Source organism: Orcinus orca, chromosome 3 (assembly GCF_937001465.1).
Source record: "Orcinus orca chromosome 3, mOrcOrc1.1, whole genome shotgun sequence".
Classification (NCBI taxonomy): Eukaryota; Metazoa; Chordata; class Mammalia; order Artiodactyla; family Delphinidae; genus Orcinus; species Orcinus orca.
Genome location: NC_064561.1, coordinates 144,989,399 through 145,014,875, shown reverse-complemented (window position 1 = coordinate 145,014,875; position 25,477 = coordinate 144,989,399). Strand labels below are relative to the sequence as shown.

The window sequence follows — 25,477 nt, the reverse complement described above, 5'->3', positions numbered from 1 at the left end:
AACAGCTAAAGTATTCTAAGCATTGTCCTAAGCATCACACATTACAAAAGAAAATGCCAAACTAGAATTGCCAGTAAAAAACTATCTGAAGGATACAGATCTAAAAACAATCCCCATCTACACATCCCTCTCCCCACCAAACCTGAAAAAACTGGTGGTTAGAAAACAAAGTATACACTGCATGTCTTTTAAATATTTGGAGGATTGTGATATAAAATAAAGGGGTTGGAATTAAAATTCATATTGAGTTTTACAATTAAAAGAGATCTTAGAAAGCGAATGGTACACATCTAATTTGCCAAATTAAGAAATTGAGGAATAGAAAGATTATGTCACAGCTAACTGTGGCAAATCTGAAAGTAGAATCTAAGTTTTTTGATTCTTATTCCAGTGTTCATTTCGCCATGCTAAAATGCCTGATTCTGGGTTGATCAAGGAAGCACTTATAAATAATGAGTACCTGCAGTGTGCCAAACATTCAGTTATAACTTGAGGATAACAAGATAAATAAGGGATATTTATCCCTGTATTGATGAAGCTTACCTTTCTGGATAAGAGACAATAACAGAACCAACCAAATCCTGTCAGTATGACATGAGCTGTGACATAGGATGCCTAAAAAAGAGGAAAGGAGGTTAGGTTGGATAATTTCTTTTTTTAATTTTTATTTTTTTATTTTTTTATACAGCAGGTTCTTATTAGTTATCCATTTTATACATATTAGTGTATATATGTCAGTCCCAATATCCCAATTCATCACACCACCCCCCTCCCCCGCCAGCCACTTTCCCCCATTGGTGTCCATACATTTGTTCTCTACATCTGTGTCTCCATTTCTGCCCTGCAAACCAGTTCATCTGTACCATTTTTCTAGGTTTCACATATATGCGTTAATATACGATATTTGTTTTTCTCTTTCTGACTTACTTCACTCTGTATGACAGTCTCTAGATCCATCCATGTCTCTACAAATAACCCAATTTTGTTCCTTATTATGGCGGAGTAATATTCCATTGTATATATATACCACATCTTCTTTATCCATTCGTCTGTCGATGGGCATTTAGGTTGCTTCCATGACATGGCTATTATAAATAGTGCTGCAATGAACATTGGGGTGCATGTGTCTTTTTGAATTGTGGTTTTCTCTGGGTACATGCCCAGTAGTGGGATTGCTGGGTCATATGGTAATTCTATTTTTAGTTTTTAAGGGACCTCCATAGTGTTCTCCATAGTGGCTGTATCAATTTACATTCTCAGCAACAGTGCAAGAGGGTTCCCTTTTCTCCACACCCTCTCTAGCATTTGTTGTTTGTAGATTTTCTGATGATGCCCATTCTAACTGGTGTGAGGTGATACCTCATTGTAGTTTTGATTTGCATTTCTCTAATAATTAGTGATGTTGAGCAGCTTTTCATGTGCTTCTTGGCCATCTGTATGTCTTCTTTGGAGAAATGTCTATTTAGGTCTCCTGCCCGTTTTTGGATTGGGTTGTTTGTTTTTTTAATATTGAGCTGCATAAGCTGTTTATATATTTTTGAGATTAATCCTTTGTCCGTTGATTCGTTTGCAAATATTTTCTCCCATTCTGAGGGTTGTCTTTTCATCTTGATTGTAGTTTCCTTTGCTTTGCAAAAGCTTTTAAGTTTCATTAGGTCCCATTTTTTTTTTTTTTTTTTTTTTTTTTTGCTTTTCTTTCCATTACTCTAAGAGGTGGATCAAAACAAATCTTGCTGTGATTTATGTCAAAGAGTGTTCTTCCTATGTTTTCCTCTAAGAGTTTTATAGTGTCCAGTGTTACATTTAGGCCTCTAATCCATTTTGAGTTTATTTTTGTATATGGTGTTAGAGAGTGTTCTAATTTCATTCTTTTACATGTAGCTGTCCAGTTTTCCCAGCACCACTTATTGAAGACACTGTCTTTTATCTATTGTATATCCTTGCCTCCTTTGTCATAGATTAGTTGACCATAGGTGCATGGGCTTATCTCTGGGCTTTGTATTCTGTTCCATTTATCTATATTTCTGTTTTTGTGCCAGTAGTATATTGTCTTGATTACTGTAGCTTTGTAGTATAGTCTGAAGTCTGGGAGTCTGATTCCTCCAGCTCTGTTTTTTCCCCTCAAGACTGCTTTGGCTATTCGGGGTCTTTTGTATCTCCACACAAATTTTAAGGTTTTTTGTTCTAGTTCTGTAAAAACTGCCATTGGTAATTTGATGGGGATTGCATTGAATCTGTAGATTGCTTTGGGTAGTAGAGTCATTTTCACAATATTGATTCTTCCAATCCAAGAACATGGTATATCTCTCCATCTGTTTGTATTATCTTTAATTTCTTTCATCAGTGTCTTATAGTTTTCTGCATACAAGTCTTTTGCCTCCCTAGGTAGGTTTGTTCCTAGGTATTTTATTCTTCTTGTTGCGATGGTAAGTGGAAGTGTTTTCTTAATTTCTCTTCCAGATTTTTCATCATTAGTGTATAGGAATGCAAGAGATTTCTGTGCATTAATTTTGTATCCTGCAACTGTACCAAATTCATTGATTAGCTCTCATAGTTTTCTGGTGGCATCTTTAGCATTCTCTATGTATACTATCATGTCATCTGCAAATAGTGACAGTTTTACTTCTTCTTTTCCAGTTTGTATTCCTTTTATTTCTTTTTCTTCTCTGATTGTTGTGGCTAGGACTTCCAAAACTATGTTGAATAATAGTGGTGAGAGTGGACATCCTTGTCTTGTTCCTGATCTTAGAGGAAATGCTTGCAGTTTTTCACCATTGAGAATGATGTTAGCTCTAGGTTTGTCATATATGGCCTTTATTATGTTGAGGTAGGTTCCCTCTATGCCTACTTTCTGGAGAGTTTTTATCATAAATGGGTGTTGAATTTTGTCAAAAGCTTTTTCTGCATTTATTGAGATGATCATATGGTTTTTCTTCTTCAATTTGTTAATATGGTGTGTCACATTGATTGATTTCCATATATTGAAGAATCCTTGCATCCCTGGGATAAATCCGACTTGATCATGTTGTATGATCCTTTTAATGTGTTGTTGGATTCCATTTACTAGTATCTTGTTGAGGATTTTTGCATCTATATTCATCAGTGATATTGGCCTGTAATTTTCTTTTTTTATAGTATCTTTGTCTGGTTTTGGTATCAGGGTGATGGTGGCCTCATAGAATGAGTTTGGAAGTGTTCCTTCCTCTGCAATTTCTTGGAAGAGTTTGAGAAGGATGGCTGTTAGCTCTTCTCTAAATGTTTGATAGAATTCACCTGTGAAGCCATCTGGTCCTGGACTTTTGTTTGTTGGAAGATTTTTAATCACAGTTTCAGTTTCATTACTTGTGATTGGTGTGTTCATATTTTCTATTTCTTCCTGGTTCAGTCTTGGAAGGTTATAGCTTTCTAAGAATTTGTCCATTTCTTCCAGGTTGTCCATTTTATTGGCATAGAGTTGCTTGTAGTAGTCTCTTAGGATGCTTTATTTCTGTGGTGTCTGTTGTAACTTCTTCTTTTCATTTCTAATTTCATTGATTTGAGTCCTCTCCCTCTTTTTCTTGATGTGTCTGGCTAATGGTTTATCAATTTTGTTTATCTTCTCAAAGAACCAGCTTTTAGTTTTATTGATCTTTGCTCTTGTTTTCTTTGTTTCTATTTCATTTATTTCTGCTCTGATCTTTATGCTTTCTTTCCTTCTACTAACTTTGGGTTTTGTTTTTACTTCTTTCTCTAGTTCCTTTAGGTGTAAGGTTACAGTGTTTATTTGAGATTTTTCTTGTTTCTTGAGGTAGGCTTGTATTGCTATAAACTTCCCTCTTAGAACTGCTTTTGCTGCATCTCATAGGTTTTGGATCATCGTGTTTTCATTGTCATTTGTCTCTAGGTATTTTCTGATTTCCTCTTTGATTTCTTCAGTGATCTCTTGGTTATTTAGTAACGTATTGTTTAGCCTCCATGTGGTTGTGTTTTTTATGTATTTTTTCCCTGTAATTGATTTCTAATCTCATAGCATTGTGGTCAGAAAAGATTCTTGATATGATTTCAATTTTCTTAAATTTACTGAGGCTTAATTTGTGACCCAAGATATGATCTACCCTGGAGAATGTTCTGTACGCACTTGAGAAGAAAGTGTGATCTGCTGCTTTTGGATGGAATGTCCTATAATTATCAGTTAAATCTATCTGGTCTATTGTGTCATTTAAAGCTTCTGTTTCCTTATTTATTTTCATTTTGGATGATCTGTCCATTGGTGTAAGTGAGGTGTTAAAGTCCCCCACTATTATTTTGTTACTGTCGATTTCCTCTTTTATAGCTGTTAACAGTTGCCTTATGTATTGAGGTGCTCCTATGTTGGATGCATATATATTTATAATTGTTCTATCTTATTCTTGGATTGATCCCTTGATCATTATGTAGTGTCCTTCCTTGTCTCTTGTAACATTCTTTATTTTAAAGTCTATTTTATCTGATACGAGTATTGCTACTCCAGCTTCCTTTTGATTTCCATTTGCATGGAATATCTTTCTCCATCTCCTCACTTTCAATCTGTATGTGTCCCTAGGTCTGACGTAAGTCTCTTATAGACAGCATATATATGGGTCTTGTTTTTGTATCCATTCAGCGAGCCTGTGTTTTTTGTTTGGAGCATTTAACCCATTTACGTTGAAAGTAATTATCAATATGTATTTTCTTAGTTGTTATGGGTTTGTTTTTGTAGATCCTTTTCTTCTCTTGTGTTTCCCACTTAGAGAAGTTCCTTTAGCATTTGCTGTAGAGCTGCTTTGGTGGTACTGAATTCTCTTAGCTTTTGCTTGTCTGCAAAGCTTTTGATTTCTCCATCGAATCTGAATGAGATCCTTGCTGGGTAGAGTAATATTGGTTGTAGGTTCTTCCCTTTCATCACTTTAAATATGTCATGCCACTCCCTTCTGGCTTCTAGAGTTTCTCCTGAGAAATCAGCTGTTAACCTTATGGGAGTTCCCTTGTATGTTAATTGTCATTTTTCCCTGTTGCTTTCAATAATTTTTCTTTGTCTTTAATTTTTGCCAACTTGATTACTATGTGTCTCGGCGTGTTTCTCCTTGAGTTTATCCTTCCTGGGACTCTCTGCCCTTCCTGGACTTGGGTGGCTATTCCCTTTCCCACGTTAGGGAAGTTTTCAACTATATTCTCTTGAAATATTTTCTCGGGTCCTTTCTCTCCCTCTTCTCCTTCTGAGACCCCTATGATGTAAATGTTGTTGCATCTAATGTTTTCCCAGTAGTCTCTTAGGCTGTCTTCATTTCTTTTCATTCTTTTTTCTTTATTCTGTTCCACAGCAGTGAATTCCACCATTCTGTCTTCCAGGTCACTTATCCGTTCTTCTGCCTTAGTTATTCTGCTATTGATTCCTTCTAGTGTATTTTTCATTTCAGTTATTGTATTGTTCATCTCTGTTTTTTTGTTCTTTAATTCTTCTAGGTCCTTGTTAACCATTTCTTGAGTCTTCTTGATCTTTGCCTCCATTCTTTTTCTGAGGTCCTGGATTATCTTCACTATCGTTAATCTGAATTCTTTTTCTGGAGGGTTGCCTATCTCCACTGCATTTAGTTGTTTTTCTGGGGTTTTACCTTGTTCCTTCATTTGGTACATAGCCCTCTGCCTTTTCATCTTGTCTGTCTTTCTGTGAATATGTTTTTTTTCCCACAGGCTGCAGGATTGTAGTTCTTCTTGCTTCTGCTGTGTGCCCTCTGGTGGATGAGGCTATCTAAGAGGCTTGTGCAAGTTTCCGGATGGGAGGGACTGGTGGTGGGTAGAGCTGGCTGTTGCACTCATGGGCAGAGCTCAATAAAACTTTACTCTGCTTGTCTGCTGATGGGTGAGGCTGGGTTCCCTCCCTGTTGGTTGTTTGGCCTGATGTGACCCAACACTTGAGCCTACCAGGGCTCTTTGGTGGGGCTGATGGTGGACTCTGGAAGGGCTCACACCAAGGAGTACTTCCCAGAACTTTTGCTGCCAGTGTCCTTGTCCCCACGGTGAGCCACAGCCACCCCCCGCCTCTGCAGGAGACCCTCCAACACTAGCAGGTAGGTCTGGTTCAGTCTCCTATGGGGTTACTGCTTCTTCCCCTGGGTCCCGATACGCACACTTCTTTGTGTGTGCCCTCCAAGAGTGGAGTCTCTGTTTTCCCCAGTCCTGTCGAAGTCCTGCAGTCAAATCCTGCTAGCCTTCAAAGTCTGATTCTCTAGGAATTCCTCCTCCCATTGCTGGACCCCCGAATTGGGAAGCCTGACATGGGGCTCAAAGCCTTCACTCCAATAGGTGGACTTCTGTGGTATATGATCTCCACTTTGTGAATCACCCACCCAGCAGTTATGGGATTTGATTTTATTGTGATTGCACCCCTCCCACCATCTCATTGTGGCTTCTCCTTTGTCTTTGGATGTGGGGTATCTTTTTTGGTGAGTTCCAGCGTCTTCCTGTCAATGATTGTTCAGCAGTTAGATGTGATTCCGGTGCACTTGTAAGAGGGAGTTAGAGCATGTCCTTCTACTCCTCCATCTTGAACCAATCTCAGGTTAGATAATTTCTAAAGGTTCTTCATGTTCTAAGATTCTATGAGACTGTTCTATGTGAAATACCTTGAAATCAAGAACCAGTTTAACCTGAGGTTTCTTTCCATCCTAGATAGAAGAATCTGAGAACATTTGTCCTCATATGTAACAGTGGCATATAAAGTAATATAACTATTTAGGAAAGTCGTTTGACAGTGTGTATCCAGAGCCATAAAAATGTTTACACCACCTTGACCTCGAAATTTCATTTCTGAGGATCTAACCTAAAGAAAAAATCCAATTACTTAAGAATGCCAAGGGAACAGTTGTTTTCATAGTATTTTATTGAGGTAAATGGCATATCCTTAATGTTCAAAAATAAGGGAATAGTTAAGTAAGTGGTAAATAGTAAATCCACTTAATGGAACATCATGAACCCATAAAAATAAAAATTATAAAGCTGCTGATCCCATCACACTTGAAGTGACTTGAAGTGGTTATGGCACTGTGTATACAGTCAGACAGTACAGAGATACTCTTAGATCATAGAATCTTGAGTTTGTTTTCTGACTCTGCCCCTGACTTTAGACAAATTGCCTTATTCCTCAAAGCCTCAATTTGCTTATTTATTTAAAAATATATATAAAATTTGGGTTGTTATGAAAATGAGATTAAATAATACCTGTAAGGTGCTTAGTGTTGTGCTTGACAGACAGCTGACCTTCAATAGGTATTGTCTATTGTTGTATATTATGTAATATTGTATAGAAAACATTCCTCTTATTATTAGTATTATGATAGGCAGAACAATGCCCTAAAGATGTCCATGTCCTAATCCCAAGATCCAGATCTTATATGGCAAAAGGGACATTGCAGATGTGATTAAGTTAAAGATCTTGACATGAGGAGATTATCCTGAGATACCTGGCTGGGCCCAATCTCATCACATGGGTTTTTAAAATCAGAGAAGCTTTCCTGGATGTGGACAGGGGATGATAGAACTATAGAAAAATGGTCAGAGATATGCAATATTGGCTTTTAAGATGGAGAAGGGGGGCCACAGCTAAGGAATGTGGGTGGTCTCTAGAAGCCACAGTGGGCAAGGAAATGGATTCTCCTCTACAGCATCCAGAAGGAACCCAGCCCTGCCAACACCGTGATTTTAGCCCAGGGAGACCTAGGTCTGATTTCTAACTTTAAAAGATAATATATTTGTGATGTGTTACCATCAAGTTTATGGTAATTTGTTACAACAGCAATAGAAAACTAATACAGGTGTATTATATACCTACTAAGAGTAGCTGACATTAATACTACTACTAATTAGTATTGAATAGTTACAACTTTAAAGACATTGCCCACAAAGACATTGAAGTCCACAAAGATGTGAGTGACATTGTCACTTCTCTAAGGAAGTTCACACACTTTAACACGATATTTAATAATATATTAAATAATAATGTTATTTTATAAATAATACTATAGTAATTTTGGTATTCTGAGTGATTATCATTGAATTCCTTAAAAACAAATAAACTTAAAGAACTCTAAATCTATTATTCTCAAAAACCTTGGGTTAATGATTTGCTTAGAGCAGACTTAGAGAATTCAAGACTGAAAGATACTGCTGTAAGCAAAAAAAGTTAAGACAACCTTCATTTCTGACCACAGTATTTATAATACATGACTCCTGTCTGCCCAGAAAAGGAAATTTGGGGGTATGTTGTCTACAGTCTGCTCAGATGATGTGTTTTTTTGGTTTGTTTCAGAAATACTTTCATTATCTTAGTCACAGGTTGGTGCTTTAGACATTTTGCCAACATAAAGTCTATTATATGTAAGATTTCTTCCAAAATAGAAAAGCACTCAGAAAGAGGTCAGGGGAGAAAAATAGCTTTTTTTCCCCCAAATATTATTCTAAATCTAAAATTAAGCTTTCAAAATGTTTCCTTGTATAGGTTACACATTAAGAAGAGTTTGAATGTGTTCTCCCAATCCATGTGGATTGAAAGTTGTTAGACTATGGAAATTCTTACTGAAGAAGAAAAGTGAGAGGTAGACAGTTTATTAAAAAATCCCATAGTGGGCTTCCCTGGTGGCGCAGTTGTTGAGAGTCCGCCTGCCGATGCAGGGGACACAGGTTCGTGCCCCGGTCCGGGAAGATCCCACGTGCCGTGGAGCGGCTGGGCCCGTGGGCCATGGCCGCTGAGCCTGCGCGTCCGGAGCCTGTGCTCCGCAACGGGGGAGGCCACAACAGTGAGAGGCCCGCGTACCGCAAAAAAAAAAAAAAAAAAAAAAAAATCCCATAGTAACCAATAATAATCAGAAAGAAGCAGGAACTGAAGCTGTGCAACCTCCCTCAGGATGGAATCATCCACCTGTCTTTCTATAGCCCAGTAACTGCCTTTTGCCAACATGCACTCGGCAAGTGGGTTTGCTGGTGAGAATACTGTCGAGATCCTGTTCCCTACCTCCCCCACCCACAGTTTGCTGATTTCTAATCACGCTAGACTGATTCACGAGGAAAAGTGAAGATGTGAGGTCAATTCATGACATCAAGTCAGATCCTACCTGTTTCCCCTTACCTCACCAGATCCTAGCACTTTTCCCAAGAAGTGAATCGTGAGAGCTGACAGGATTTACTCTTTATAAATCTACACACAGAACCATGCCATCAATTTTCCTTTCTCTTCAATCGTGTGCCTTTCCTTTTCAGAAAGTGATATTAAGCTTTTAAATCTTTATAATGATTATCCTTCTATTACGACTAGACTTTACTGGGCCCTTGTTCTCACTTTCTCTTTATTGTCTTTAGGTGCCTGAGCTTCAACCAGGACTACCTGACTGGTTGTTATTGTCACTGTGAAGATTTCAGCTAACGGTTTAGTAATCAATTGTGCATCATCAAAGTCAAGTAGATAATCACACAACTCCAAGCCTCAGACATAATTTTCAACTTATTTTTTAAAGGTTCTTTTATCAGTTTGCATTCATAGCTCTGAAAATTGCAAAAAAAAAATCACTTTGTACTCTCACCCCACTCACCCCACTCTCTTCTTAATATTTCTAATAGAGCTGCATGAAATACAACAACCTTTGTTTTGCAGTCTTCTTTTCCATTTTATTTATGTATAAACATGACCGTAAAGTTTTTATTTTTTAAGCAATACTGTGGTTAGTAACATAAAAATATAACACATTACACATTAGAAAAAGAATATTTTACAGTCTCTATTATGTATAGTAAATTTTTTTAAAAGCTCTAAGTTGAAGAAATGAAAATGTGAGAAAAATATTCATGAAGGGGAATATGGCTGAGGAATTGTGTTCCTTTAGGACTTGTAAGAATAAACATATTATAAAAAAAAAAAAAGAATAAACATATTTCAGTACAAAACTTCTGTTCCTCTTTTAAAGTTTTGGAAGAAAGTGGAACTATTATCTTATGGTAAAATACTTGGTAAGTAAGTTATCAATATAATCTTTTTCTCAGTAAAAAATGCTATTCTGTGGCATTTGGAAAAATAATCTGCCTTCTACTCCAATGATGGACAGTTCTGGTTATTAGAACATTTCTTCCTTCTGTAGAGTTGAAATCTCCACGTGGTAATTTTTACCTATTGATTTAGCTCTGTTCTCTAGAGATACAAAGAATAAATCTAATTCTTCACTCAAAAATTAATAATAATCTGCTTTAAAGACACAGTTTAAAATTTTAAAGGTCATGAAGGCCCAATTAAAAAGAGGAATAATTGTGAAAAACTGTTCAAGCTTACTTTTAATCAAACAAATGAAAATTTAAATCACAGCAAGGTGATATTGTTTAACATTTATTAGAGCATCCACAATTTTAAATAATAGTAATGTACCTAATGTTTGTAAGAATTTGGTTAAACTACTCTCTCCAGTGGCTGTTCATGGAATGAATTAGTACAAATATTCTGGAAACAATTTGTCAGATATTATAAGAACCATTAAAAATTTGCTCCAGTAATCTATTCCTTGAAATTTGTCATCAAAAAAATCCAAAAGAAAGAAAAAAATTAAATACTCAAAGATGTCTTTGCAGGCTTAAGTGTAATGCCAAAAAATTTTAAAAACCACCTAAATTCCACCATTCCAACAGGGAATGGTCCTATGGTATAAACACAAGGCATTTATACCTTAACTGAGAAGGAAGCTTCAACCATTTAAAATTACAATTAAAAACCTAGGCAGCAATACAGAGCTCTCTCGTTGAACGCGGCGGCAGCTCTGTAGGTTGCTGTATTGTCCTCCAGTGGACCCGGGCCTGCGCTCCAGCAACCATGTCTAAGGGACCTGCAGTTGGCATTGATCTTGGCACCACCTATTCTTGTGTGGGTGTCTTCCAGCACGGAAAGGTGGAAATAATTGCCAATGATCAGGGGAACCGAACTACCCCAAGCTATGTTGCCTTTACTGATACCGAACGATTGATCGGTGATGCTGCAAAGAACCAAGTTGCGATGAATCCCACCAACACGGTTTTTGATGCCAAACGCCTCATTGGACGAAGATTTGATGATGCTGTTGTCCAGTCTGATATGAAGCATTGGCCTTTCATGGTGGTGAATGATGCAGGCAGGCCTAAGGTTCAAGTAGAATACAAGGGAGAGACAAAAAGTTTTTATCCAGAGGAGGTGTCATCCATGGTTTTGACAAAGATGAAGGAAATAGCAGAAGCCTATCTTGGGAAGACTGTTACCAATGCTGTTGTCACAGTACCCGCTTACTTTAATGATTCTCAGCGTCAGGCTACCAAAGATGCTGGAACTATTGCTGGGCTCAATGTACTTAGAATTATCAATGAGCCAACTGCTGCTGCTATTGCCTATGGCTTAGACAAAAAGGTTGGAGCAGAAAGAAATGTGCTGATCTTTGATTTAGGTGGTGGCACTTTTGATGTGTCAATCCTCACTATTGAGGATGGAATCTTTGAGGTCAAATCTACAGCTGGAGATACCCACTTAGGTGGAGAAGACTTTGACAACCGGATGGTCAACCATTTTATTGCAGAATTCAAGCGCAAGCACAAGAAGGACATCAGTGAGAACAAGAGGGCTGTCCGTCGCCTTCGTACTGCTTGTGAGCGTGCTAAGCGCACTCTCTCTTCCAGCACCCAGGCCAGTATTGAGATTGATTCCCTCTATGAAGGAATCGACTTCTATACCTCAATTACCCGTGCCCGATTTGAAGAACTGAATGCTGACTTGTTCCGTGGCACACTAGACCCTGTGGAGAAAGCCCTTCGGGATGCCAAGCTAGACAAGTCTCAGATCCATGATATTGTCCTGGTGGGTGGTTCAACCCGCATCCCCAAGATTCAGAAACTTCTACAAGACTTTTTCAACGGGAAAGAACTGAATAAGAGCATCAACCCTGATGAGGCTGTTGCTTATGGTGCAGCTGTCCAGGCAGCCATTTTATCTGGAGACAAATCTGAAAATGTTCAAGACTTGCTGCTGTTGGATGTCACTCCTCTTTCCCTTGGAATTGAAACTGCTGGTGGAGTCATGACTGTCCTCATCAAGCGCAACACCACCATTCCCACCAAGCAGACGCAGACCTTCACAACCTACTCGGACAACCAGCCCGGTGTACTCATTCAGGTTTATGAAGGTGAGCGTGCCATGACCAAGGATAACAACCTGCTTGGCAAGTTTGAACTCACAGGCATACCTCCTGCTCCCCGTGGTGTTCCTCAGATTGAAGTCACTTTTGATATTGATGCCAATGGCATCCTCAATGTCTCTGCTGTGGATAAGAGCACAGGAAAAGAGAACAAGATTACCATCACTAATGACAAGGGCCGTTTGAGCAAGGAAGACATTGAACGCATGGTTCAGGAAGCAGAGAAGTATAAAGCTGAAGATGAGAAGCAGCGGGATAAGGTGTCTTCAAAGAATTCTCTTGAATCCTATGCTTTCAACATGAAAGCTACTGTTGAGGATGAGAAACTTCAAGGCAAGATTAATGATGAGGACAAACAGAAGATTCTTGATAAGTGTAATGAAATAATCAACTGGCTTGATAAGAACCAGACTGCAGAGAAGGAAGAATTTGAACATCAGCAGAAGGAGCTGGAAAAAGTCTGCAACCCCATCATTACCAAGCTGTACCAGAGCGCAGGAGGCATGCCAGGAGGAATGCCCGGGGGCTTCCCTGGTGGTGGAGCTCCTCCGTCTGGTGGTGCCTCCTCTGGGCCCACCATTGAAGAGGTTGATTAAGCCAGCTTAGCATAGGTTTAGCATTGTTCCACACAACATTGAAGGACCTAAATTTGTAGCAAATTCCATGGCAGTTTTAAAGTTGAGCTGCTGTAGTAAACTGGGCATTCTTGATACTTGAACATGGAACGTGTGCACAGGGAAAGCAAATAACATTGCACTTTACAAGCACTGTATTGTAAGTGGAAAATGCAATGTCTTAAATAAAACTGTATTTAAAATTGGCAAAAAAAAAAAAAAAAAAAAAAACCTAGGCAGCAATACAGAAAACGTTTACATTTACTATGATTACAACTGTATAAAGTTATGGATTTCTATGGCATCCAAATGAAATACAGTTGAGTTATTTCAAAGGGGTAAATTGAGATTGTGAGAGTTTTGTGTGTGTGTGTGTGTTTTCTTTTCCTGTCAATGTTATATCATTTGTGCTTTTAAACAATGAAAAACTGAGGTTTGGGGAAAAATACCTTCTCAGAATGAAGCAGTTGTGGTAGATAATTAGGGAGCACACTAAACGCTTCTACCTAAACAAACTTTCCTGCATTAAAGTATATATATTTATTTTCAAAAAAAGAGAAGTCCATATAAACATATAACAATGATTCTCCCAACCGTTTAAAATGGATCTTAACTTATTCCATGCAAACTCCAAGGGGCCAGTGAGTATATCCAGCGTCTGTCTTTCATTAGGTTACACAGTAAACTCCGCCACTGTTTCTGGAGATGTGCTCTACATTGCTGGACAGCCACGGTACAATCATACAGGCCAGGTGGTCATCTACAGGATGGAGGATGGAGACATCAGGATTCTCCAGACACTCCATGGAGAACAGGTAAACTTCAAAATCGTTGTTTTCAATTAATCCATTCACACTGTATCTATGTAAATTGAACTGTCTGTTGTCCTAAACTTTTTAAAAAACAGTACCCCCATATTCAACATGCACTGTGAACAGGGCCCCGTGTTAAGTTCCTTGGAGGAATCTAAAGTGTCTGTGTCTTTGGCGTCAGTAATATTTCAGCTGGATGGAGGTAGGTGTAGGATGTGTAGATAATGATGTAGATACAGATGTACAAACAAAGAAATCTAAAACATTAATAAGCATGAAAGTGCCAGGGCCACAGACAGTAAATTCAGAACATAGATTCTTTTAAGCTAGGATGGTACAGAAAGTCTTAATAAGAGATAAAATGTGGGCTAGTCTAGAAGAAAGACAGAATGTAGATAGGTAGAAAGCACAGTGAAAGAGCCAGTGGGGCCCAACTGTGTGAGGTTTTGAATGGTAGACTAAGGAGTTTGGATTTTCCCCTGGAGGTGATGGGAAATAATTTGTAATGTGTAAAGTCAGAGAATTCTCATTAGATAATATTGAATATTAAAAGTCGTTTAAGAAATTATATATGCAATATGCAAACATAAGTATATATAAGTCTTTTTTAAACTGAAAGAAACATCTGTGCTGTTGTTGGTTATTATTAAATGGTGATAATTTGGGTAATTTTTATTCCTTTCTTCATAGTTTTCTGCATTTTCCAGGTATTCTAGAATGAGATTTTATTCTACATTCCTCATAGGATGGGGGCGTTCTTGGGCTTCACTAAACATTCCAACTCACTAGACTACCCCCCCGACACACACTCACACAAACTACTCAGAAGGGCAGGGCAGCACCGGCCTCCCTCCCCTGTAGGAGCCCTGGAAGCAGCCCAGCACAGCAGCACAGCTGAGGTGCCAAGAGACAGACACTTAAAGCAGGTGCAGGAGCTGCCCTGGCTTTAAAGCCCTACAGGAGCCAACATCTTTTATAACAGCACCATAGACATAGCTTCCCTGGGTCCTGCTAAAGGCATGCAGTTAGAAGAGTCACTGCAATCTAGGAAGCCCAAAATATGTTATCTCCATCGGATGTTTATAGTTCCACCCAGCCTAAATGCAGTGTTCCAATCAGAGGTTTTTTTTACCACACTCAATGTTGCTAAGTGTTATAGCTGAATATGATGATCATATTTCCAGGGGGACAGAGTTAGAATAAGCCAAAGGTCAGATTCTCTTTTACCAGCTGAGGGGGTGTTATTAGCCCTTTGACAACATTTATAATCAGAAAATGCATAAACAATAAAAAACAAGGCTTTTGTTGGAGCTGAAGGATGAGGCGAGAAGAACCTGAAATGATAGATCAACAATAAAAATAGAAAAGGAAGGGATATGGCAGACAGAAATAAGGAAGAATTGACAAGATTGTAAAAGAAACCATTTGGATGGCATCTTAGCCCATTATCACTCTATTGATTGTCTCTAAGACAGGAAGTGTAAAATTTTGTGAAAAAAATTGCTTATGAACGCTTGAGGAGAGTATCACGAATAATGTAAATCATGAGTGATTTGACTTTCAAGCCTGGGAGTCTGGGAGAAAGGGCACCATGATTAGAATGTCAGCAACTCATAAAAACAAAAATAAACAAATGGGACCTAATGAAACTTAAAAGCTTTTGCAAAGCACAGGAAACTACAATCAAGATGAAAAGACAACCCTCAGAATGGGAGAAAATATTTGCAAACGAATCAACGGACAAAGGATTAATCTCCAAAATACAGAAGCATGCAGCTCAACATTAAAAAACAAACAACCTAATCAAAAATGGGCAGAAGACCTAAACAGACATTTCTCCAAAGAAGACATACAGATGGCCGAGAAGCACATGAAAAGCTGCTCAACATCACTAATTATTAGAGAAATGCAAATCAAAACTACAATGAGGTATCACCTCACACCAGTTAGAATGGGCATCATCAGAAAATCTACAAACAACAAATGCTGGAGAGGGTGTGGAGAAAAGGGAACCCTCTTGCACTGCTGGTGAGAATGTAAATTGATACAGCCACTATGGAGAACACTATGGAGATTCCTTAAAAAACTAAAAATAGAATTACCATATGACCCAGCAATCCCACTACTGGGCATGTACCCAGAGAAAACCATAATTCAAAAAGACACATGCACCCCAATGTTCATTGCAGCACTATTTATAATAGCCATGTCATGGAAGCAACCCAAATGCCCATCGACAGACGAATGGATAAAGAAGATGTGGTACATATATACAATGGAATATTACTCAGCCATAATGAGGAACAAAATTGGGTTATTTGTAGAGACATGGATGGGTCTAGAGACTGTCATACAGAGTGAAGTAAGTCAGAAAGAGAAAAACAAATATATTAACGCATATATGTGAAACCTAGAAAAATGGTACAGATGAACCAGTTTTCAGGGCAGAAATGGAGACACAGATGTAGAGAACAAACGTATGGGCACCAAGGGGGGAAAGCAGAGGTGGGGGGGGGGTGGTGTGCTGGATTGGGCGATTGGGATTTACATGTATACACTGATGTGTATAAAATGGATGACTAATATGAACCTGCTGTACAAAAAAATAAATGAAATAAAATTCAGAAAAAAAAAGAATGTCAGCAACTCAAGCAGTTTAGATATTTTTTAAATGGTATTTGGTTTTAGACATGTTTTCTGTAACATTGAGCACAAATCCAAATGGTTGCAGGTGGCAAGGAGGTAAACAAATAAAAAAGCTGCTAGACAGAAGACAATAGAAAGTGGGAGCCATGGGCTGGGCAGCTTGTGAACCATCCACGGACTTAGCCCCTGCTCAGCTTCAGACGGCTATTGCCATGTGGGAATGAAGACCCAATATTGCCAGATCTTACAACATTTTATTTAACATTTGTAATTAATTCAACCTAAAAGCAAAGACCTTTTAAACCTTTCATAAGCCTGTGAGAAAAGGACATTCAAAAAATCAGTGTCTAGCAGCTGTCTGGCAATCTGTAGAAATGTAGAACTGGGAGTCTTGAGAAGGAAGATGGAGTGCATTTGCCATTTGAGATAGTGGGAATTGGTAGGGGAGAATTGGTCATCTAAAAGAAGGGAATGGTTGCAGGTCTGAACTCAGGGGAGGCCAAAATCTAGGGAATGGAAGGAGAGAAAGGAGCCAGCAAAATGGAAAGAAAGAATGGTCTGTGATACAGTGGCAGAATCAGAAGAGCAAAAGTAAAGTCATGGAAGACGACAGGAAATTTCAAGGATAAAATTATACAGCACATTGAATATCAGACACAGGTCAACATTTGAGAAAGTTATTGCACTTGGATGATGAAGCACAAGTACCCTGGATTTCCCTAAAATTCATCCCTATCATTAAAGAGAAAATACAGTCCTGCTAGAGGATGGTCCCCCAGCAATCCTTTTATATTTCTCTATCTCTCATAGCTGCTGGGACAAGACTTAGCGATTTTGTTGAGTAGACAGTCTTCTAAGACTCTAAGGTGAAATATGTTACCCCAGTGTTCCGAGATAATTCAGTTCCTCATGGTGTATTTAAACATATACTGAAGCCATTCAGGAATGCCTTCTATTGTTTATTTCATTTATTTCCTTAAAAAATTGTTGTATTATTACTGATCTTTTCTGAGTTGTGGAGAAGAGAAGTTAGGGTGAAATACAGAGGAAATCCTTTCTCTTATTCTCAAGTTACAGAATCTATGACAACTGCTCATCCCCCAGGATGGACCTAATATTCATTAGCTTCATGCAAGAGCAAATAAAGAGCTCTCAGGTAGCATCGGTTTCTATATTTCATTTCCTTTGTCATCTGACTCCCAAACACTCTTCTCAATTGGTATAAGTAAGAGAAATGCAGGTTTTTAGTTTCCTTGAGAAGTTCTGATGTTCATCAGACTGTTTTGTTCTGTTTTGTCTTGTGTCCTAGATCGGTTCCTACTTTGGAAGTGTTTTGACGACAGTTGACATTGATAAAGATTCTAATACTGACATTCTTCTAGTCGGGGCTCCTATGTTCATGGGAACAGAGAAGGAAGAACAAGGAAAAGTGTACATCTATGCTCTGAATCAGGTAATGGTAACCGTAACCTGATAACTTTGGTCGAAATCTGGGAGAATCTTTCTTTCTTAAAATTTCAATTAATAATGTTGTTCTAATTTTTCACTTGCTTCGGCAAAAGGAGCAAAGAAGCTTTCAGGGCCAGCCTACCTCACTAACTCCTCAGTCTCTAAACGAACATTTAGAATTCTGATAAAGTAGTTCAAACTGTTAGATATTTTCTGCTTGTAAATGTGAACTTTTTAAAGAGTGTATAGAATAAAGATAAATAAATCTCACTAAATTGCTAAATTCACAGGCAACCATTCATGAGCTCTGGTCTAGAGGTGGGTCACATTAACAGTTCAAGCTCTATGTGTGTGTGTGTGCGCGCATGCACGTGTGTGCATGTGTGTGTGTGTGTGTGTGTAAAGGGGGAAGGGGGAGAGACTGTGGAGAAGCAGTGACTTTTAAGGCAGTGACACCAAAGACTTTGAGCAAACTGCTATGGTCTTTGGAATACTTCACTCTGCTACAGTGAGATTTTGTTTTTCTGATCCTAACTTTAGACATCATTTGCTAAGCGAAATAATTCTTGATTTCTTCATTAGAAGAATTTTTTGATGTTTACAGCAAAGTTGGGATGTATCTATTTAGCTTGTTAAATTATTAGAGTCTTTCCCATATTAATTATTTTAAATCACAAATTACATATCTTTCTTCCTATCATCTTTTTGATTCCTCCTGTCAACATTTTTTTGCCCCTGTGCTGTTTTTCCCTTTTTTCCCAAGAAAATCTGTTCCTGTTCATCATTGCTAGCGCTTGCCATCCTTTATAGGGGAGAATAGAGAGAGACTTTTCCAAAAAGCGCAATAATGGGTGAAGAAAGGATAGTGACACGAATTGAGGATTTTAAAATTCAGCTCTTCAGCTTTAAAAAGCTGCTGTGAGTTACGTACTCACTTGATTACATTAAAAGGAGAATCCATTAAAGTCCTCAGTATATCATCTTTCCCACACTGCTACAGTCTGTTCTTTGAAATCTCTAACTTTGCTCTCAGATAGACACACTTTTTAAGAAATTTTACAAACTTTACCATTGAGGTACAAATGGTTTTTAGTAGCGCTGATTTAGTATGTACTTAGAAACTTCGCTCTGCTGTAGTAATGACAGAAATCCATAAGTATCCTGTTTATCTTTCTTCCAGACAAGGTTTGAATATCAAATGAGCCTGGAACCCATGAAGCAGACTTGCTGTTCATCTCTGAAGCACAATTCATGCACAAAGGAAAACAAAAATGAACCATGTGGGGCTCGTTTTGGAACAGCTATTTCTGCTGTGAAAGACCTCAATCTTGATGGATTTAATGACATCGTGATAGGAGCACCCCTGGAAGATGATCATGGGGGAGCTGTGTACATTTATCATGGAAGTGGCAAGACTATAAGGGAAGAGTATGCACAAGTAAGAAGTTAAATCTACAGATTCTTTTATTTAATTATAATTTAGTGTAGCAGGAGTGGATGTTACTGCAATACAACAGTGGTGTATTGTCATACAATCAGTGGCAATATATGGGTTTTTTTAGCTTTACTATTCATTGAGATAACATTGGTTTATTATATTACACATATATTTCTGATTCTGTGATTCTTGCCCTTAAGTGATAAGTGGGTTCAATACCAATGTCTTGCTTCATGAGTTATTTAATTTTTTTCCTCTGTCTCTTGGGAAACTAGATTTCTAATTCTAAGTTTTCTTTATAGAAGAATTACTTGTAATTTTATTCTTTTATCTAGTTTTTTTTTTTTTTTCTGTTGTTATTTGCCTTGTCTCCATGACCTGATCTTTTGAAATGGTAAAAAAAGCAAAACAGGGGCTTCCCTGGTGGCGCAGTGGTTGAGAGTCCGCCTGCCGATGCAGGGGACACGGGTTTGTGCCCCGGTGCGGGAAGATCCCACATGACACGGAGCTGCTGGGCCCATGAGCCATGGCCGCTGAGGCTGCGCATCCAGAGCCTGTGCTCCACAAAGGGAGAGGCCACAACAGTGAGAGGCCCATGTACCACAAAAAAAAAAAAAAAAAAAAAGCAAAACGAAAAAACGCTTTTTAACAATGCTATTTAACATCTACAGTGTGCCTCATCATAATCAGAGGATACCACTTTCTGAGTAAGAGAACAATAATTACATGATTTAGCCAATAAAGGAGATGAAATTGTTTTTATATTCAATACCCATGTTTTTATAATAAAATCACATTAAGTTTATATTTATGAATTAAATTGGTATATTTTCATCAAATAAATTTGGGCTTCTGAAGGTTTATAATTTTCTCCCAAGTAATCCCTCTTAGAAAAAAAAATCTGAATAATTAAACTTAACCTGCAGAGGATTTCTTTTGTTCTTGTTTTAAATTTATTGTCAGTTAATGGCTCTAATACACAAATGTAACTTTTTCCTACATGAGAAAAATGTCCATTTACAGAAGTGTTTCATGCATTATAAAAGTAAAAGAGTTTGAAGGAATTCTTCTAATGTAGTTGTCTGTTTTTACGTAACCATAGTTAATTAGGCATTGAACAGCTACTTGTAAACAAAATAGAATTCACTACTTTTCTAGCTTACATAACATGAAAAGAAAATCAGAACATCAATTATTTCTCTTTACAGTTGATTGTTCTTCGGTTCTGTTGTCAATAGAATTCTCAAAATATATTCATGTCTTGCGAAGTTGTGCTTAATTTTTCATAAAGTCATAATGACCTTAATAGTGAAACAACAAAATAAAGGGCATATTTCCATAATGACACTGCTATCCATTTAATAAGTGATTTGCTTCTGTTAAAAATCTTCATGGTTTTTTGTAACTGGAAATAGGCTGTATTAACTATGGGGGCATGATGGAATCAGGAACTGAAGGAAGGAGTTTCTTGTGTTCTACCCCTTTATTCATTCAGTTTCAATCCCTCACATTTAAGGGAGTGGCATTTGCAGTAGAAAAAGAAGGATTTTTAAATCATTAGTAAGTAGACTAGATTGCCATAAGGAATTAATTTTGTAAAATGGTGGTAAATCAAGGTGCAGCTTTAAGCAACAAAAACAATAAAGAATATTAGAGTTGAGTTTGTTTAATTATTGGCAAAATGCTTTCCCAAGAATAGGTGAGGATGTGCTCATTCATTTCCATGGTAACTAGAGGTGCTGCTTGTGTATGGAATGGTCCAGAATCAAACTGAATCAAGTCCTCCAGCAACAGTGGGGCTGATAACTCCTGATTTTTTTGCTGAAAAAATAAGGAAATAATTTCCACTGAGCCACAAACATTTAAGCATGAAAAATGTTTCCATCTGGTTTGCCTTATTTTGCTTCTTATTTTATGATATTTAAGTGGAAAAACAGGAGGATAAGGAGATCCCGAGTTTAGGGTGTGTCTGTCAGTCGGGTTTCCCTGCCATCAGGTTCTATTAAAATATTATCAGCTTGAACCCAAGCTAAGTCAGGAAGTACAGATGTCAGACATATTATGTATGGTAATGTGCACAGATCAGTCTTCGAGAACTCCATATTCATTGTGCCTTCCCAACATAGTGGATACATATGAATGAAACTGAGTCTATTATGCTCTTGACTTTCAGAACCACTTTTGACAGACAGTAAAGATTGCATATTGAAAAATGTATTTGATAGCATGTATTATTTATACCCAGCCTCAAAGTTCAGTGAACCCCAAAGTGACCCTAGGATAATTTTGTACTCCCCCTCTTGCTTGTATGATGTGTTTACAGCACCTTTAAATATCTCTGTGTAATGGAATTGAACAGGAACTAGAAAGTAGAGCCAACTACTCATAATGTTTTCCTTGAGGATTGGACAAGATGACGTTATTATAATATTTTCCCCTCTCCCTGGTGTCAATAACCCTGAAATGATTTTGTCTGCACTATAAAAAGAATATCCTTTGGGAATATCTGAGTAATTCCTCTTGTCTCCACATGAGGGGCCTCCTGGGCAGGTTTCCAAAAAGATCTCTAATTTTAATTTTTTGTTAACCAATCCAAGTTCTCAGATTTATTTGAAATTGTTTTTGAAGAGACTCTTCTGACATTAAAAACTCTCTGCTGGGATTTTCACAGCGTATTCCATCAGGGGGAGATGGCGAGACACTGAAATTTTTTGGCCAGTCTATCCACGGAGAAATGGATTTAAATGGTGACGGTCTGACCGATGTCACTATTGGGGGCCTTGGTGGTGCTGCCCTCTTCTGGTATGTATTTGAATAACATCCAATTAATATGATAATATTTTCCAAACAGTTCCAGAGCTCAGAGTATGATAAGAATTTATATACCAAATGTCTGTTTCTTTTTGTGCTCCATTATTCAGATAAAAATTATGCAGTTTGGGAATCTGAGAAGTTGATAAATCTTAAAAATAGAGAAACCATATTAAAGGAACAAATAGAATCAACACTTAATTGGGGTATCTATTATGTAATTGTCACTAAGATAAGTATTCTGCTTGGAGGGAAGCATAGGGGAAAAGTGAGCCTCATACAGGATGTATATAAACAAGAAACTTTCCCTAAATTTAAGTTACTTACAAGCTGTTAGCTCTTCATTCATTTACCTAACACATAGAACTAGACATTTGTGCACCATTGTCTGATTATGTTTACATTGTTGGTCAAGCACAGAAGCATCTACAGTAATCTCTTTTCTCAGCCTTTAAAATGCCTGCATCCCCAAATTAATTTCAGTTAACTGTAAGATCCTCATCAATCATCAGATATATTCATTAATACCATTTTATTAATCAATTAACTTATTAATAAGATAATTTATTAATTAATAGCATTAATAACTAGCTTTAACTAGTTAATAAGACATGATTTCAAAAAGGTTCTATTTGAAAAAATGTGACTAAAAAATGTCAATAACCTTAACGAGAAATTTGTGTGATAATTTTGAAATATGTTGCAAACTTTGTTAAGACATATAAAGGAAGGATTTAATAAATAAAAAAATATTTATGCCATGTGCCTCAATGGAAAGTCCACATGTTGATTCTTTCAAATTAATCATTAGTTTAGTGCAATTCAGATAGTCTTTTGCCAAACTTGTATGTAGAAGGATAGTAAAGAAAATTGTGAAAGAGGTGAAGATAGAGACTGGAAAATATGACTTTGTCATAATTTAAGATAATCCTTAAGAACTAATGGTCAAATAAAAGTTGTACACTAAACTATACAGAGTAACCATTATGTTTTTTAAAAAATATTTTTAACTGTACAGTAGAGGGAAAGGAAAACTGAAAGGTGATGCCTAGGAGGGGAGAATGCTGGGCAGCAATGGCTGTGACTTTCGGGGGAGCCCACCCGAAACCAAGGCTCCAGACCAGAAGTCATCAGTTTCGGGAACAAAGAGAACATTTAGTTTTTGTTCAAACTGTTAATCCTGGATTAATTCATTAAGATAATCTTTACCCAGGAATATTTATTGTATTCACCCCTGTATATTAAAAAATATACATAGGTTTTTTTGTTTTGTTTTTTGCGGTATGCGGGCCTCTCACTGCTGTGGCCTCTCCCGTTGCAGAGCACAGGCTCTGGACGCGCAGGCTCAGCGGCCATGGCTCACGGGCCCAGCCACTCCGCGGCATGTGGGATCTTCCTGGACCGGGGCACGAACCCGTGTCCCCTGCATCGGCAGGTGGACTCTCAACCACTGCGCCACCAGGGAAGCCCAAAAAATATACATACGTTTTAAGGACGATTTTTATTCTCCAGTTTTGTCTCAAGGGCTTCTTACAAAGCCCTGAAAACTTGTTTCTGGCCTTTCCTGTCCCCAGTCAAGGCTTTATCATCGAGGGGCCAGAATGACAGACTTGGGTCCCTGTTGTTGCCCAGCAAAATGGACTAAACCAGTATACTGCAACGTGAAGACCAAGATTTTCAATGCTGAAGGAGGGATTGAGAGTGGATATGGATGGCAGGTGATAAACATAGGCCCACCCAGCAGTCAGGGACATCCAGGAGCAGATGGGAGAACCCCATCCTGTGGGTAGACTGAGCCACAGACGCTGTGAAGATCTGCGTGGGGCAGAGAGGAGATGTGGGTTGGGGAGTGGTCAAGGCAGCCTCATGCCCAGAGGATCCAAACTTCCAAGCAGGAAACTAGACACGCTCATTCACTCATTCGTTGCTGGTGAAACAGTAAACTGGTTAAAACGCATTAGCAGGCATTTGTCACTGAAGTGTTAAAAAGCCTTAAAATGTTCATACTTTTTAATTTTACCTCCTAATAATTTTTTAAAGATATAGTCTATGGTTAAAGATGTATGGTCTTTAGAGTAATCACAGTGCTGTAGGTTATAGATATTTTTTTGAAGAAGGTAAGATAAATATCCAGTAAGAGAGGTTTGAGTAACTAGATTATGGTTCATGCATATGTTGGAATCGTATACTGCCATTAACAATAATGTTCTCAGAAAAATAGAAATATTGGAAGGTTGTTTATTATATTATGTTTTTAAAGTACTTATGCTTGTATATGTATATGGGCCAGTGTGTGTGTGTGTGTGTCTGTGTGTGTGTATACTTATGCATGTATGTGTGTGTATGCATCTCTCTATATACAGACGTACATATATATGTATATGAATGGTGATTATTGTTGAATGATAGAATTACAACTGATTTGTATTTTCTTTGTTTCCTTTACTATATCTTCTATGTGTAAATTGTTTTAAAAGAAAAATAACTATAATTTTTCTTTTCAAACGCAGAAACATAAGCAGGGACCTATGTATTCACAAGATACCTAGCTCTAAAGAGCCAGTCTGGTTACAAGGCAGAAACCAGATAACAGTGTTCAACAGTTATGCTGGCTTTATTCTAAGGCATTAGCGTCAAGCTCCGTATACTCTGCCTAATTTTGTATTACTCTGCTCTCACTTCAGATTACTGGAAATCACTGGGCTTTGGAACTAAAAAGACTGGGTTTAAAATCCCAATTTTGCCCTCTGAACAGCTTTTGACCTTGGATAAAATATACTTGATCTCTCAGAGCCTCAGTTATCTCACATATGAAAGAGAGATAATAACATGTCTTGTTATGAAAGTTAATTTAAAATTTAAATGAATAATAACTAGCATGTGTGCCTAGCACAGCGCTTCAAATGCTATTCTGCTTCTCCTTCTCAGAAACAGGGACAAGGCTGAACCTACAAGAAGAACAGACAAGTATTAATAGTGCAGAAACGATGTCCAGGGGCCTCTGGACTCTTTCCAGATTGGGAGCAAACTCAAAAGTGCCGAAAATATGGTTTTGGTTCTAAGGTTGCACCTGGTTGCTTGGTTTTATCTCTTTTCTATCATGGGAATATGGGTCTTTGGCCTATAAATTGTAGGGGATGAAAAATAATTTTGCCTTTACCCTTCTGAGTTCTTGGCTGAGATGACTGTAGTAAAAGAAGACAAATAAGAAAAAAAAAACCCAGAAGTTTATTAACACGTACACCTCATGTATACATGGGAGATCCCAGGGAAAAATGAATAGCTTCCCCAGGTAGCTTAGCATTCACACTTCAAAATCATCTTAATAGGGAAAGGGGAGGGGGCTGTAGGCCTCAGGGGAGAGTAAATGATTTTTTTAGGAAAGATGAATAGGCCCTCAGGAGAATAGATGGGAGGTAAGATGGTTTGCAACAAAGTTTGTCTGGGTGTGGTGTCCACTGCAACCTCCTCTCTTGTAATGAGTCGATTTTCCCTGGTTGATGAAACTCCTGGATAGAGATT

General features: G+C 37.9%; 2 protein-coding genes across 3 annotated transcripts in view; both read left to right on the top strand.

The window, feature by feature from the left end:
• The window catches only part of ITGA1 (integrin subunit alpha 1), a 173,441-nt gene that overhangs the window by 110,857 nt on the left and 37,107 nt on the right, over nucleotides 1-25,477 (top strand). For both annotated transcript variants that reach the window (XM_033421156.2, XM_033421157.2), the window contains exons 12-15: nucleotides 13,472-13,614; nucleotides 17,567-17,710; nucleotides 18,887-19,144; nucleotides 21,816-21,946. In XM_033421156.2, coding sequence (XP_033277047.2) covers nucleotides 13,472-13,614; nucleotides 17,567-17,710; nucleotides 18,887-19,144; nucleotides 21,816-21,946 — 676 coding nt within the window. The remainder of the gene's footprint in view (nucleotides 1-13,471; nucleotides 13,615-17,566; nucleotides 17,711-18,886; nucleotides 19,145-21,815; nucleotides 21,947-25,477) is intronic.
• On the top strand, nucleotides 10,765-13,008 carry LOC101278046 (heat shock cognate 71 kDa protein). The gene has a single exon (XM_004265936.4). The coding sequence runs from the start codon at nucleotides 10,841-10,843 to the stop codon at nucleotides 12,779-12,781; it is 1,941 nt and encodes a 646-aa protein (XP_004265984.2). The 5' UTR covers nucleotides 10,765-10,840; the 3' UTR covers nucleotides 12,782-13,008.

Excerpts from the sequence above, each read along its gene's own strand:
- LOC101278046 (XM_004265936.4), top strand. The coding sequence starts at position 10,841 with ATGTCTAAGGGACCTGCAGTTGGCATTGATCTTGGCACCACCTATTCT.